A 14,897-nucleotide genomic window follows, 5' to 3' on the forward strand; every position below is an offset into this window, starting at 1 on the left:
GGTGCCCCATCTGCTGCAGGACCACAACATGTGAAGCTCATGTGATTATATCAGAAGCGGATTAGATACTGACAAGGTCAGTAGCCAAATTGCTACTGAAGTGATGTCACCAAGCTCTGTGGACCCCACCATGATGCGTGTGTTGTATCCATACCGTCCAACCATTTGTATAGATGGTTTCATGGCATGAGAAAAAGAATGAGATAGATCTAAAGTTCAAGTGGACCCACCACAGAAAACCGTGGGATCAGTCACACCCACCGTTGAAACATTTATAGGGCCCACCATGATGTATTTTTTAGATCCAACCTATTCATAAGTTAACATAGAGATAGATGAAGTGAATATATATATATATATATATATATATATATATATATATATATATATATATATATATATATATATATATATATATATATATATATATATAAAAGCTTGATCGGAAACTTCTGTGGCACCTAAGAACTTTTGAACGGTGGATGTCATTGTCCCCACTATTTTCTATGGTGGGTCCACTTGAACCCTAGATCTATCTCATTATTTTTCTCATGCCATAAAACAATCTGTCCAAATGGATGGATGGTATGGATACAACACATCCATCATGGTGGGGTCCACAAAACTTGGTGACGTCACTTTAGTAGCGATATGGATACTGACCTTGCCAGTATCTAATCCGCACCTGATTGTATCAAGCAGTCACGTTGGACCCGCCACAGACCATTCGACCGGAATGCAGCGAGGTGGGTGTGGCCTTGACTGTGGGGCCCACGTCAATGTATGTGTTGTATATCCAGGCCGTTCATCTGTTTTTCTATTACATTTTAGTGCATGGTCCCAAAAATTAAGCAGATACGAATTTGAGGTGGACCAAATAGTAGGAATTGAATTCCCACCATTAAAAACTGCTCTGGGCACACAGAGTTTTGGATCAAGCTACTATTTGTGTTTTCCCTTCATCCAGATTTGTGTGACCTTATCAACAGGTTGGATGGAAAATAGATCACAATGGCCCTAGGAAGATTTTCATGATAGGCATTCCGTGACCACTGTTCCTGTGGTGTGGTCCACCTAAAATTTTCATCTGCTTAATTTTTGGAAAAAATACTCTAAAATGAGCTGGAAAAACAATGGATGGTGTGGATATACAACATATGCATTAAGGTGGGGCCCCACGGTCAGTGCCGCAAGCATTGCACAAACCCGATCGAAAACCGCAAACACGCAAAGAGTCTCTTTCCTCCTTGGCCTCAACCTCCTCAAACCCAAGCCTCTTCAAAGAATCTTCCTTTTCCTGGGGATGGTCGGTGTGGATCAACAATTTACATTCACAGTGGCCCCACTGAGTTAACTCGGTACGATAAAAGCGTACTGAGTAACTCAATACACAATCCGATTTCCTTCTGCAAGCCATGGATTAACAACGTACATTCATAGTGGCCCTACTGAGTTAACTCATTAGGTTAAAAGCGTACTAAGTAACTCAGTACGCAATCCGATTTCCATCTGCAACGTGTGGATCAACAATGTACATTCACAGTGGCCCTACTAAGTTAACTCAGTACGATAAAAGTGTAATGAGCAACTCAGTACGCAATCTGATTTCCTTCTGCAAGCCATGGATTAACAACGTACATTCACAGTGGCCCAACTGAGTTAACCACGCACGATAAAAGCGTACTGAGTAACTGAGGACACAATCCGATTTCCTTCTACAAGCCATGGATTAACAATGTACATTCACAGTGGCCCAACCGAGTTAACCACGCATGATAAAAGCATACTGAGTAACTCAGTACGCAATCCGATTTCCTTCTGCAAGCCATGGATCAACAACGTACATTCACAGTGGCCCTACTGAGTTAACTCAGTACGATAAAAGTGTAATGAGTAACTCAGTATGCAATCCAATTTCCTTTTGCAACGTGTGGATCAACAACATACGTTCAGTGGCCGAACCGAGTTAACTCAGTACGATAAAAGCATACAGAGTAACTCAGTACGCAATGACTAGGGCATGAACATGATCCCAACAGTGATGAACGACTGTCCATCACTTTTCTGAAAACCCAAGGCCAAATGGAAAAAACGTATAGAAGAGACCATGTTTGGGAGATTACGAGAACACCTACCTGCGTTTCAATGGCTGTTGAAGACAATGTGATTGCTGATATTCTTCCGACCACCCACCCGATTTTTCAGGCTGGTCACCATCGGTTATCTATGGTATTCATAATCAACCCATCCCAGCACTATCGGCATACAAATAACCTGAGGACAACAAGTGATACGTTTACATGGCGTACCTGCAACTGTGGTGGAGCGGAAGGGACTGAGGTGGACCGTTCCGGACACCTGTGTTGAGACCGGCTGACTTCCGCCCTGAGGATAGCAGGCGAAACGCGTATGTCTTCCACACCTATGAAGAGGAAGAAGATGATTCAATTAAAAGGTGCAAATGCGAGGAAGAAGATAAGGTTTGCTGGAACACGGTACCTGCGAGGGAGTTTTGAGAGAGAGGGAGTCCCTGTTTGAGAAGAGAAGACGCTATATAGAACGGTTGTGCATTCCATCGGATGCTCTCGCTGAGCACGGACAACAGCGTCTTGTCTTCAAGACCTGTACCAGAGATCACCCAAGATCGCCCGAGATTTCCCTGGGAAATCTTGGCTGCGAAGGGTGTTTTCACATTTCCCATCTAGATGGCACTTGCACCATTTGTCAAACGAGCGAATGGGTCATGATGACCCATTTCGCTGTGAATTCACCACACACTGAGAAAACAAACACGCCCTTAATGTTCGGACCGTCATTAAGTGGTTTTATAGCTGCCCAACGCATTTTAAATGTTTTTAAATTTTAAACAATTGATTTCAACTGTTGAATTTTTGTTTTTACTATTAAAGTGTTTTGTTCATGCTCGACAAGATATCCAATGGTTGAGATTTGTTGATCCATTAGTTAGGCCTACATGGGATTTTTGGCCAAGGATGATTGCTACTGAGAGTGGAAGGATTTGGTCAATTTGCATACATGGATAGGCAAGAGTTACAGGCTCTTGATGTTGTTAGGCATATTAAAATCTGTGGGGGTGAGGAGCACCACAATTCTTCTTGAAAGCTTGAGTTCTTCTTATACATAGATCCTATCTCAAGGAAAAGATTGTAACGAAGAAAAACAGAGGAAAATCAGTAGCTTTGGAACCTAATTAACAAAAAGATCAGCAGGCGCAAAAACCTCTATAAGAAAGGATGGCTTCTATTGCTCCATGAAACTCAAGATTTCTCGTCTCTTGGACATGCCAAGTTATAAATGATAAACAGGTACACATCACTTTGTCGGCAGTTCTCAAAATGGAGGCATACCACTTTGTTGGTGGTGCTCTAAATAAATATTACCCTCAAGAATGAAATTATATTATTTCTTGGTGTGTTGTCCAAATATTGTGAGCTATCTTTATAAGCTTGGGATATGGATCAAGTCCCATTACGGTGGTATAGATTCTGAACTCGACTCTAGCAAAGTTAGTGTCGATTCTTTTTACAGAACACCAGTAAAATGCACGTGCATTGCATGTAGGAAGACGTGTGACATGTAAAGCAACACAAGTGCATTACACGTGGGAAGAAGTGGGACTTGTGAGCAAATCTCTCCTTGCCCTTTTGGGAGATGATACAGTGGAGTTGGAAGGAGCATAACATGGAAGAACCATCTCTTGAGTAGGTTGATGTGCAAATTGGGTGCATTTATGTCTCAAATTTCACACTAATCTGACAATTATATTCGTTTGATATGTAGCGGTTAAAGTGACAGCGGAAAACAAAACAGTTAATGGTCAAATGTGTAGTTGGATAAACTGTAGATCAGTAATGGATAAAATTTATCCTGTGGGTTTTATTTTTCGAAGGTAGATCATCTGTCTTATTTCCTGTATGTAGGTGGATACGATCGATGCATCACGCTTTCACATGTCCTTTGGAGAGATGGACCTGCCATATTCCGGTTCTTCCTTGTTTGGATTTGGGAAAGTGAACACTTTGATACCATGGAAAGTGTTGATGGATGATAAGTAGGAACTAAGAAACTACTTTAAAATGAAAATCATAGCACAAAATAAGTCAAATCAAGCCTTTCAAATTATGCTTCCAAGTTTAGATGAGTCATGAACCAAAAATTAGTCTTTTTTTGGTTATTTGAATGTTGGATTGGTGGACATAAAATGGACAGTTAAAAATTAAAAATGCTAATGGCCCTATTTCAATGAACAAGTGTCTGCAAGTAAGACTTTAGTATTGTTTAACTAAATCTGATTTTGATACTGCGACTTAGCTACAGTTGGTTCCATAGTTGGACATGACGAAGTTGAGATTGGACGCAATAGCCACTTGCCATGGGAGAGTTGTGGGGATCTCTAGTACATAGAGTGTCCATGATCACTATAGCGGGATTTGGCAGCTCATGATCATGCTTTCTGGTCATCTTTTCTCGGAAACCCATGATGAGTTGGGATGGACAGTCTCAACCATTAGGCATTATATGTTGTTGCCCTATGCCACATGGGAGTGTAAGTGTTCACTATGTACGCAGGTTCTTGGTTTTAGGCCCAACTAGACACTTGCACTAGCAGATCACATCAAGTCTTTTGGTTTAGAATGCCTATCATGCTTGGATTAGATTGAGCTAATTAGGTACTAACTTTTGCTCATCCTTAGACTTGAGGTCGTCTTGGGACTTCATGGTTCTATTCAAGGTATTTCGTAACGGTAATAGTGGCTGATGATGGCCATTACCATCATCATTTCAATACAGGTCATAACGGCTATTATGACTCCTAAAAAATAAAAAATAAAAATAAAAATAAAAACCTGTATTGGCCTCGTAAGGTGTTGTTACAAGGCTGTTAAATGACCTTTATGGGTCAATTTTTCTGTAACAGCATTATGACCCCGTAACACATAATGGATTCCACCGTTGCTGTTACGTAATGGCTGTTATGCCCCTGTAAGTAACGGCCTTTATGGCACACCATGGTCTTATAGTTTTTTGCTTTGGCTAATAGGTTAAGTAGTTTTATAACTGGCCAACGTGTTTTAGATGTTTTAAATGTTTAAACGATTGATTTTATTTTAACTATTGCCCTACCCTGCATGGGAGTGTAAATGTTCACTATGTATGCGGGTTCTTGGTCTTAGGCCCAACTGGAACCTTGCACTAGAGGATCGCATCAATTCTTTGGTTTATAATGCCCATCATGCTTGGACTGGATTGACTTGATCATGTACTAGCTTTGGCTAATCCTTAGACTTGAGGTTGTGTTGAGATTTCATGGTTTTAGTGTTTTATGCTTTGGCTAATGTGTCAAGTGGTTGCATAATTGGTCACGCATTTTAGATGTTTTAGGGATTGATTTTAACTGTTTAATTTTTGTTTTAATTGTTGAAGTGTTTTGATTAAGCTCGATGGGATATCCAATGGTTGAGATTTGTTGATTCATTAGTTAGGCCTGCATGGGATTTATGGGCCAAGGATGGTACCTATTAAGAGGGAAGGATTTGGCCAATTTGTGTAAATGGATTGGTAGAATTACATGCTTTTGATCTAGTAGGGCATATGAGAGAGAGAGAGAGAGAGAGAGAGAGAGAGAGAGAGAGAGTGTGTGTGTGTGTGTGTGTGTGTTCAGGTTTCTCTCTTCTCCTTGTTGGGATGGATCTAGGAGAGACCTCCTAGGTTGGAGGGTTGCCATCCGACTTAAACAATGATCAAGGGATGCGATTCTATCCTAGCCGTTGGTTCATACTTTTGGAATTTGATTGCATCTAGATGGGGATCCTTATTGTTTATCTAAAATGTGGATTTTTCTATGCTTTTTTCATTTAAAATTCAGCAACACATGCTTCCTGTGTAGGTCTGTGGAGGCTCATAAAACTCAAAACATGAAAACTGCTTTTGTTATGGAAGTTGCAGTTAGAGTTTTGCAGCTGGTTGTTTCCTCTAGTTTAATAGAAACTGGCTTCTCAAATTTTAGCTTCATGTCTTGGTTGCAGGAGGCTTTCTCTCTCTGTGATCCCAAGGTTATTGAGGTGAGTCAATAAAGTCACTTTTCTTAAAGTAATTGTTTTTCCCACATTTTGGCTAGCAACTGCCATCATGTCTTCTATTCCTTATCCATTTTGTTTCCACCTCCAGATGATTGACAATGTGCCGATACTTCAAATAGACACGGTATGGTGTTATTTCATGCTCCGGGACATCTCATGGCTATCGATGGCAGGATTTCGCCTTGCCAAAGCTAGAGAAGGAATTGAGCGATCTCATGGGAAGGACTCCAACCGTGTTAGACTCCTCCAAGCAGGTCGCCATCCGGAACTGGCCATGTAAGCCTGATATATTTTCAAAAATAATCATTTATATGATTTTTTAGGTGCAGGTTCGTACATATGGGCCTTTACAGACTGACGTGGATGTGATTTTGCTTGTTATTTTCGCTGTGAGCTCTTTCTTGAGATTGAACTGGATTTGTCTCCCTTCTAAATTATTCTCTTCTTATTGCTCATTTAACAGATACTTGAGATTGGAGCTCTTGGAAGGGGTGGTGGCTTACCATAGTGGTCTTTTTGAACAATCCCAAAAAGCATTGACTTCTGCGCAAGCCAAATATCTTCAGGTTTATTGTTGCTTGACATTCAACTAGCCAACTTTGCTCAAGTTATTAGCTTTTGTCTGTCTTTCATCATCATCATCATCATCATCATCATCTAAGCCTCATCCCAATTAATTGGGGTCGGCTACTTGGATCCTTTTTTGCCATTTCACTTTTTCAGGGGCCATAACTTCAGATAGACCATAGGTCGCCAAGTATTTTCTTACTGCCACCACCCGTATCCTTTTGGGCCTTTCCCTTGCCCTTTTAGAGTCTACAACTTGTACCAAGTCACTCCTAACCAGCTTAGTTCTTGGTCATCATTGCACATGACCAAACTGTGGAAGTCTTGCTTTCCCTCATCTTATTACCTATTCATGCTACTCCTAAATTCCCTTGATTGCATTCATTTCTAATTCTATCCTTGTCTTGCCACTCATCCATCGTAACGACCTCATTTCAGCTACACATCTATGAAACATGTTGTTCCGTAATTGCCCAACATTCTGTCACATAAAGCATGGCTGGTCTTATAGAAATCCTATAAAATTTTGTTTTCAGTTTGAGTGGAACATGATGACCACATAGAACTCCAGAGGCACATTACCATTTCTTCCACCCCACTTGAATTCTACGGGCAACATCTTTCTCAATCTCTCCATTCTCATGAATTATTGATCCAAGATATCAAAAGTGGTCATTTTTGGGAAACTTCTTGGCTAGTATTCTTAAAATAATTCCTTCCCACTCCTATTGTTACTAAAATTGCACTCCATATACTTTGTTTTAGTCCAACTAATTTTAAATCTTTTATATTCTAAAGCACCCCTCCATAAATCTAGTTTTGTGGTTATGCCCTCCACATATTTTGTATGTCTTTGTTTGGCAAAATTATACTCACGACCTTGCTATTTCAGAAGGGAGGGATGCTAATTTGCCATGACTTGTTGCACACTGGTTTCCATGGGTGACATGTGGCAGACATGTAAAATCCAGGCAAGGCTCCACTATATATGGTCTGTGACCTGAAAATCAGGCAGGTTGATGACTTGAGCCCTCAATTTGATGAGAAGTTAATGACCACCCTTTTTTGGGCTCTGTTTTATTGTCCTAATTTTTGAGACATGGCATGATGTAGCCTGCTGGATGACGAGTCCTGTTCTTGTACACATCTGCTATGGGTCCATGGGTTCTCGATATCCCATGGGAACTTGTAGAGTTGCTCAGGTGAAATTGCAACTCCACTTCAGAAAAATGGTCAATAGGATATTAGGACTCAGCAAGCTTATGATATAGAACCATCCCTTTTGTGTTTGCATGATTTTAAATATCGCCAACCTCAGAAACTCAAGATGCAAGTCCCTTTGGGGAGAAACCATTGCCCTTGCTCCATCTTCCCTCCCTCCCTCTCCGTTGGTGCCTCTTTTTTTTTTTTTTTTTTGGTTACCTCACGAACATAATGTCTTTTCTCTAAATTCAGCTTCAAGTGCCAGATGAAGCCTTATCACTGCTTATGAGCATGGGCTACGAGGAAGGAGAAGCAAAAAGGGCATTAAGAATGAGCAATCAAGATATTGAAGCTGCAGCCAATTTTCTAGTTGAGGAAAGGGAAAAGAAAGCCCAAAGACATCAGGACGATATGCGGCGAAAAAAAGAGATCATGTAAATAATTTATTTTTTTATTTCTGAATCCACCCAGACTTGTTATTTGTTTTGTAATATGATTAAACTTCTTTTAACTCGCAGGGAACAGAAGAAATATGGAATGACTCCCTTGAAGAGGGCTGTCGATCTCCAAAGACTGAAAGAATTGATCTCCATAGGGTAAGCAGGGTCAACCACTGTTTTGTTGATCTGCCTAGCATTCTGAAAATGTTTTTGTACTTCAGAAGTCTTAAGAAAATGTGTGCAAGTTTCCATTAGGTATAATGGTCCATCTCTCTTGATTATACAATTACATCTCCCTTGATTTTGCTTTTGTGCATTGGATCTCTGACCCATGCATCAGGTGGATCCCATCACGTAGATAATTTGGCCCAAAAAGCAGGCTTGTCAACTCATCAGGTAGCCCCAAATGTACACAGCATCATAATGATTGTAACAAATTGCCAATGGGCCACTTCCAACACAGGTGTTGTTGTCTTGGAACTAGTCAGGAAATGAATAGGCGCGGATCTATAGGCTCTGAATATCTTGGAATGGATGTCTCCCTAATGGGATGAGTTGTCCTCATTCAACGTATGTTGGGACATGTCATCTAATTTCTACCTGATGTGTTTGTCCACTCATCAGTCAGGCCTGGTCACTCAGACTGATATTTGGGACAGGTCATCAATATGGTGAGGCCCATCCGATATATGACTTGGATATTCCATGCATGGAGGTGTGTATCTGCCCTCACAATTGACACCTCTTAAGATTCATGCTGTTCGAGTGGCCCTTTGGGAGGGTCATTCAAGGGAATTATTTCCTTCAATTGAGAACAGTTGTTCTTATACTGAAATATAGAGATGCATCTGTAGCATTCGAATAATACTAAAGAATTTTACGTAGTACAAGAATCTAATCTCTTGATATCAAATGTCTATTTTCCCAGATTATTTCCGCATTTTAGTAACAACAGCATGGCAGTTCCACAGTTTCTCAGATAGTAGGAAAGAGAAGTGTAACAACTTGTGGGGAAAATCTGATCTTTGTATGCTGCATTAAAATTGGATGTGAAACAACATTCTATGAAGCGAACCATTCATTGAGTGGTGGGTCTACTATGAATGGGCTTCTGTTTTGATAGGATGATCTTAAGGATCTAATCGTTGACCAAAAAAAAAAAAAAAGGAATATTGGGATAGAATATTGGCTGCTGTCACCATTGAAAGGGAAATGTCCACCAACTGGATGGGTAGGATCATCCAGCCATGCACTTTACAGATGGTGAGCATCCATTTCAAGACCCACCCAGTGAACAGTCTAGCTCATGCAATTCCTGTCTTGTCTAGTTTGAGTGAAGCTTACAAGATATGGAAATATGCACTGCACACGATCAGATTTCCCCTATACATAATAACTGGCCAAATTGTAAGCTAGCTGCATTTCCCTTCAGTTCTATCAAAGCCTGATACATAAGCAGATAATGGGTACTCTCCAATGTTCTTGTTTTTGCAGTTTTGAGAAGTTCCTTGCTGCAGAAGCCCTTCGAAGGAATGAAAATGACACACAAAAGGCTTTGGATGATTTGACAAACCCAGCAACCAATGCTTCACTGCAGGTGGTGTGGGTTGGTGTTTGGACGTTCAATTCAATTGAATTGCAATAATTCAATTCAGTAGTGGAAATGACCAAACTGGGGCTATCCCACTCAATTTATAATGAAAGACAAGCCCCCAAATTGGTATCATGTTTGGTTTAGGTAAAACATGAAATGCATGGAATTGCATTAGGGTGGTTTGTCCAACACTACAAAAAGTTGTGCCGGCTCCAGTTTAGTCATTTCTTGTACACTGAGTTGGATTATCTCAAACACACCCTTTTATTCCATCTAAATATATTGCCCCCAAATTCTTTTTAGGAAGCTGGAGCCAGTAAATGGAATCACTTATCAACCTTATAATTGTTTGAGATTGGTGAATGTGTCTAAATACCTTTTTTGGATACATACGCTCAACTTTTCTTGACCATTCACATAATGATGGTGGATGGATGTTAATGAATTTCCAAGCAGTTGGATTTTTGGGCTATGGTTGATCCAAGGGGTAGCCACTAATTGGAAGGTGCTGATCCATCTCCAAAGTGCACAAATCAATGATTGTAGGGTTGATAAAATTTACAACATGGTGGTACTGGAGGCCCGGTGGATCCTAGACCTCTTTCTAGACTTCATCCATCTCATCTTCTTCTGGTGGATGCAGCTTTATGTTGAGTCAAAGAAGCGAAAGAGGCTGAGGCAAGCAGCAGATGCTGATATAGAAGAGCTTGTATCAATGGGATTTGAAAGATCTAAAGGTTATCTATATGTGCTTATCAGTTTTACTTTTATTTTTATGAAGATTGAAAGATTTCTTTCAATCTTTCCTTTTTGAAAAAGGGCAAAGATTGTGTGCTCCAACCATCCAAATATGGTGGGGATCTGATGCTCATTTCATGATGGATTTTGAGAAGCGGAGTGCTCCAGTGGTATCAGTATCACCGGGACCGTATGGTGGTACCGGCCAGATGTGGGGCCCATGTGATTTGTTCATGCTATCCAACTCATCCATCCAGATGCGTGATCTCAAAAAAAGAAGTAAATAAATAAAATAAAATAAAACCCGAGGCCCATTACAAAACTGAAGTGGGCCACAGAAAAGGAAACAAGCTGATTGAGAACAACCACCCTTGAATTTCACAGGGTCACATCTTAGTTATAAAATAGCCTGATTTTTGGCCTGACGTTCATCTGGTTTGGGTGAAGGGTCTGGATGGACTTGATTCTATATATATGCAACAAAGTAGGCCCCCCACTCTAATAAATGGGGGGCATTCCCTCTCAACATGTTCCATGTTCTATGGCCCACTTGTGTTTTGGATTGGCCTGGTTTTTAGGGGCATGTGGTTTCTTGAGTTGACACATTTGATGGATGGGTTTGATTTTGTGAACTCGTCACTGGGCTCCTGTACCATCTAAGGTTACTGTGGTAATGCTACCACTGTAGTGTGACCCGTTTGAGTATCCCAATTTGAATTACATGTTCGAAATCGTGCACTAATTTGTTCTGATTCCCACCCACCATCTTTGGATTGTGAGCCGTGTTGAGGTAGGCACCCAAAACAAAAATGAATCATCATTCCTAGTTTTTCTGCATGCAGTGATTGCTGCCTTGGGTGCTTCTGACACAAAGGAGCAGGCGTTGACTTTCCTTATCACGGACCGAATACCAGAGCCCACAGCTGAAGTCAACAATGGTGGCGTGAGTTCTGGTGCCGCATTGGACAACAATGTGGATCCTGTTATTTCGCCGGTTGATGATCCAGTGGGCGGCCCATCAAGCAGCAGAGATGCTGAAATGGAAGATGAAATTGCACAGGAACTGACAGGAGATCCCTTATCAGACTACGATATCGAAGTTACAAAAGAAGGAGAGGCCATCACAGAGTACTTGGCTCTCCTATTTTCTACAGCTAACATGAATGATGCCATCAAGATGGCTTAAACTGAACCCCGATAAAAGAAGCAGCTGTAGCTAAAAAAAATTGGGTTCTGCATATGCACGGATACCAGCAAGAAGTTGTAAGTATGACCTACAAACTGTCTGTAAATAAAAGGCTTAGGGTTAGGGGTTCCATAATTCCACATGCTGATCTGGGTCATAAGATAATGTAACTTGAATGGCTATGATTATATTTATTAGCTCATCTTAGTCTATTTTTGCATCTTTGTTTTATGTGTGAACACTGTTCTGGTCCATCACATTTCCATATTGGTCCTACGACTTTGAATGCACGAGCATGGAGTTAGCAGAGGTGATCATCGGCATCGGAATAAATTGAAGATGTGCAAAGGGTGTGTGCAGTAGTGTGCATTTTGCAACATTTATTAAATGACGACAACCTATCCTCTGCAGACATGGCATATATGTAAGTCAATGGAAACTCTCCAAATTGTGGGTCTTGGAAAATCTGAATACTAAAACCTTTTGAAGAATAGTATTTAAACATAATAACATGTAAGTTAAATAAGTATTTTGTAAGAATATTGTAAAATATTTGAAATGTAAAATAATAGAATAGTTTATTTTTATAAGATAAGCTAAAATATAGAACATACATTCTTACCTTTAGAGTCAAAAGGAGCTATAGAAAGAATACCATCATGGAATCTAAGGTTGTTGGTTATTTATTTATTTATTTATTTATTATGAAAGTAATCTTTTGTCGAAGAGAAGAAGGGAAGTAACTAATCTCGAGGAAAATCACCCAAAAGTTCTAGAAAGCACTTAATAGATTGGCAAGAAGAAATTTAAAATGATAGAGAATTAAAGGGGTAAAAAAAAAAAAAAAGAAGAAATTTTCTATAATTAGGATCAGATTTCTACATGTTAATAATATAAATTTAAGTAAAAAAAAAAAAAAAAAAAAAGAAAAAACATCCAAGTTGATATTATAACTTAAATGGGGAAGAAATCCCATAATCTCCATGAAGACACATCATGTCATGATGCCACATTTTGAAAGGAAGAAATCACCAATGAAATGAACATCACCCTGGCTAATAACCCAAGGAAGCTAGTCAATTTATCCAATGATAATAGACTAATTGGGTGCATCTAAATATTGAATAGAAATTAAAAGCAAATAGCACCACAATAAAATTTGAAAGTGCATTAGTAATTAGAGATCTGATCACCAACAGGCTGTCCGCATGAGTAAGAGCCATACGATGCATTCTCAACCACAAAAATCACTCTGGGGGTGGAAGGATTAAACAAATATTTCTTTCAAGATTTTTTATGGCGTCCAAAAAATTTGTAGGTGATCAGTTGTCTAATAATTAAAGAACATAGGCAAAAAAAAAAGAGGTATTGATTACTTTGATACTCATGCTTCAATTGTCAGAATAAAACTTGTTAAAATATTAAATAGAGTGGCAATGGGTTGGGCAGCTTGACCTTGTAGGGCTCTCGGAGCTAAGGGCTTAGCCGGGCTAGGCCTAAATCAAGACCCATTAGGTGAGATCCCAGACTCACCCAAGACGGTGCGACACTTACTGTGGGGCCCACCTTGATATATGTATTATTCTATATCCACGTTGTCCATCCGTTTTTATAGATAATTTTAGGGCATTATCCGAAAAAAGAAGCAAATCCAATTATCAGGTGGATCATACCATAGGAAACAGTAGTGATTGACCATTAACGGCCCACAAAAGTTTTGGATCAACCTAATATTTTTTTCTCCTTCATTCAGGCTCATACGACCTCATCAATAGATTGGATGGCAAATAAACACTACAGAAACATTAAGGCGCACCCTAATAAGTTTTTAATGGTAGGGCGTTCAATCACTACTGTTTCCTATGGTAGGTCCACCTGATTATTGGATCTGCTTCATTTTTTGGGATAATACCCTTAAATAATCTATAAGAACAGACACAGATACATACATCAAGGTGGGCCCATGGTAAGGGCCGCACCGTATTCGTCTGGGTGAGGCCGGGTCTCACCTAATCCGCTCCCACTACTAGGGCCTGAGCCAATGACGAATGACCTGACCGTACATACCATATCAAGAGACCTTGTCACACGCACCTTATCTGCACATCAAAAGGTGGGAGTACATATTATCATTCACTTCTAGGAAGTAGAATCGGATCCATCTCGACGGAGCACATGAGGACATTTTGGTGTCATATGTACAATATCATGTGTGTACGGCATCAAAACTACTTACAAGGTTGACTCCAATTTGAAAATCATTGTTCTTGAAAATTAAGTAGATCCATTCATCTGGCGGGCCACACCATATTTTTTTTAAAAAAAACCAACTGATGGCCAATGCATTTTTTGTGCATGTGTATTGAGTGGATGGACATAATTTTTGTGTCAATGATCTTCAAGGAGCAAATGTATGGTTAAAAACAAAATAGCGAGTGGTCCATATTGAAGGATAAAAAATCATATAATTACATGTGATTTTTGGGTTACAACAACTGTGTTAGTAGTTTAAATAGAGAATTAGATTCCTGGACAACTATGCCATGTGTGGAGTAAGTAGAAAAATGCTCATTGGCTTGTATGCAGTGAACAAAGTGTGATCCACCTAATGCACGAAACACCATGATCTTCATGGTGTGTTCCACCATTTTCATGGTATTAATGTGTTGAGACGGTGTGGGGTACATGCGTACGAAGCACATGAGGCATTTCCTAAAAGTAAATGTCTTGCTCTCCTATCTCGTCGTTCATGTGAAGCCTAGCTTCTCAGGGCCCGTTTGGGAGCATGGATTCGGAACCCCCTGTATTTGAAACACCCTGGATTTGAAATCCTCCTAGGGCCTGTTTGGTGGGGCGGATTAAGAGGGATTAGGAGGGATGGGATGGTAAAATCCCAGGATATGCCAAACTAGCCAAACATACCCGATGAACTTGTCTTGGGATATAGCAAACACATGGATCTTAAACCAATCCACTGACATCACCATCATTACCTTAAAATTGATCCCATCCCTCCTAATCCAGTTCAATCGTGCCTGGGCCATGTTTGGTTGGACAGATTGGAAGGG

At 40.0% G+C, this 14,897-nt stretch overlaps 1 protein-coding gene across 1 annotated transcript in view; it reads left to right on the forward strand.

Moving 5' to 3' along the window:
- LOC131254737 (uncharacterized) overlaps positions 1-12,049 on the forward strand; it is a 49,522-nt gene extending 37,473 nt beyond the window's left edge. The window contains exons 4-11 of the mRNA XM_058255454.1: positions 6,048-6,083; positions 6,190-6,377; positions 6,565-6,667; positions 8,124-8,305; positions 8,390-8,467; positions 9,806-9,908; positions 10,549-10,642; positions 11,486-12,049. Coding sequence (XP_058111437.1) covers positions 6,048-6,083; positions 6,190-6,377; positions 6,565-6,667; positions 8,124-8,305; positions 8,390-8,467; positions 9,806-9,908; positions 10,549-10,642; positions 11,486-11,829 — 1,128 coding nt within the window. The 3' untranslated portion in view covers positions 11,830-12,049. The remainder of the gene's footprint in view (positions 1-6,047; positions 6,084-6,189; positions 6,378-6,564; positions 6,668-8,123; positions 8,306-8,389; positions 8,468-9,805; positions 9,909-10,548; positions 10,643-11,485) is intronic.
- Positions 12,050-14,897: the final 2,848 nt, after the last annotated feature.

This window comes from Magnolia sinica, chromosome 9, assembly GCF_029962835.1.
Source record: "Magnolia sinica isolate HGM2019 chromosome 9, MsV1, whole genome shotgun sequence".
Classification (NCBI taxonomy): Eukaryota; Viridiplantae; Streptophyta; class Magnoliopsida; order Magnoliales; family Magnoliaceae; genus Magnolia; species Magnolia sinica.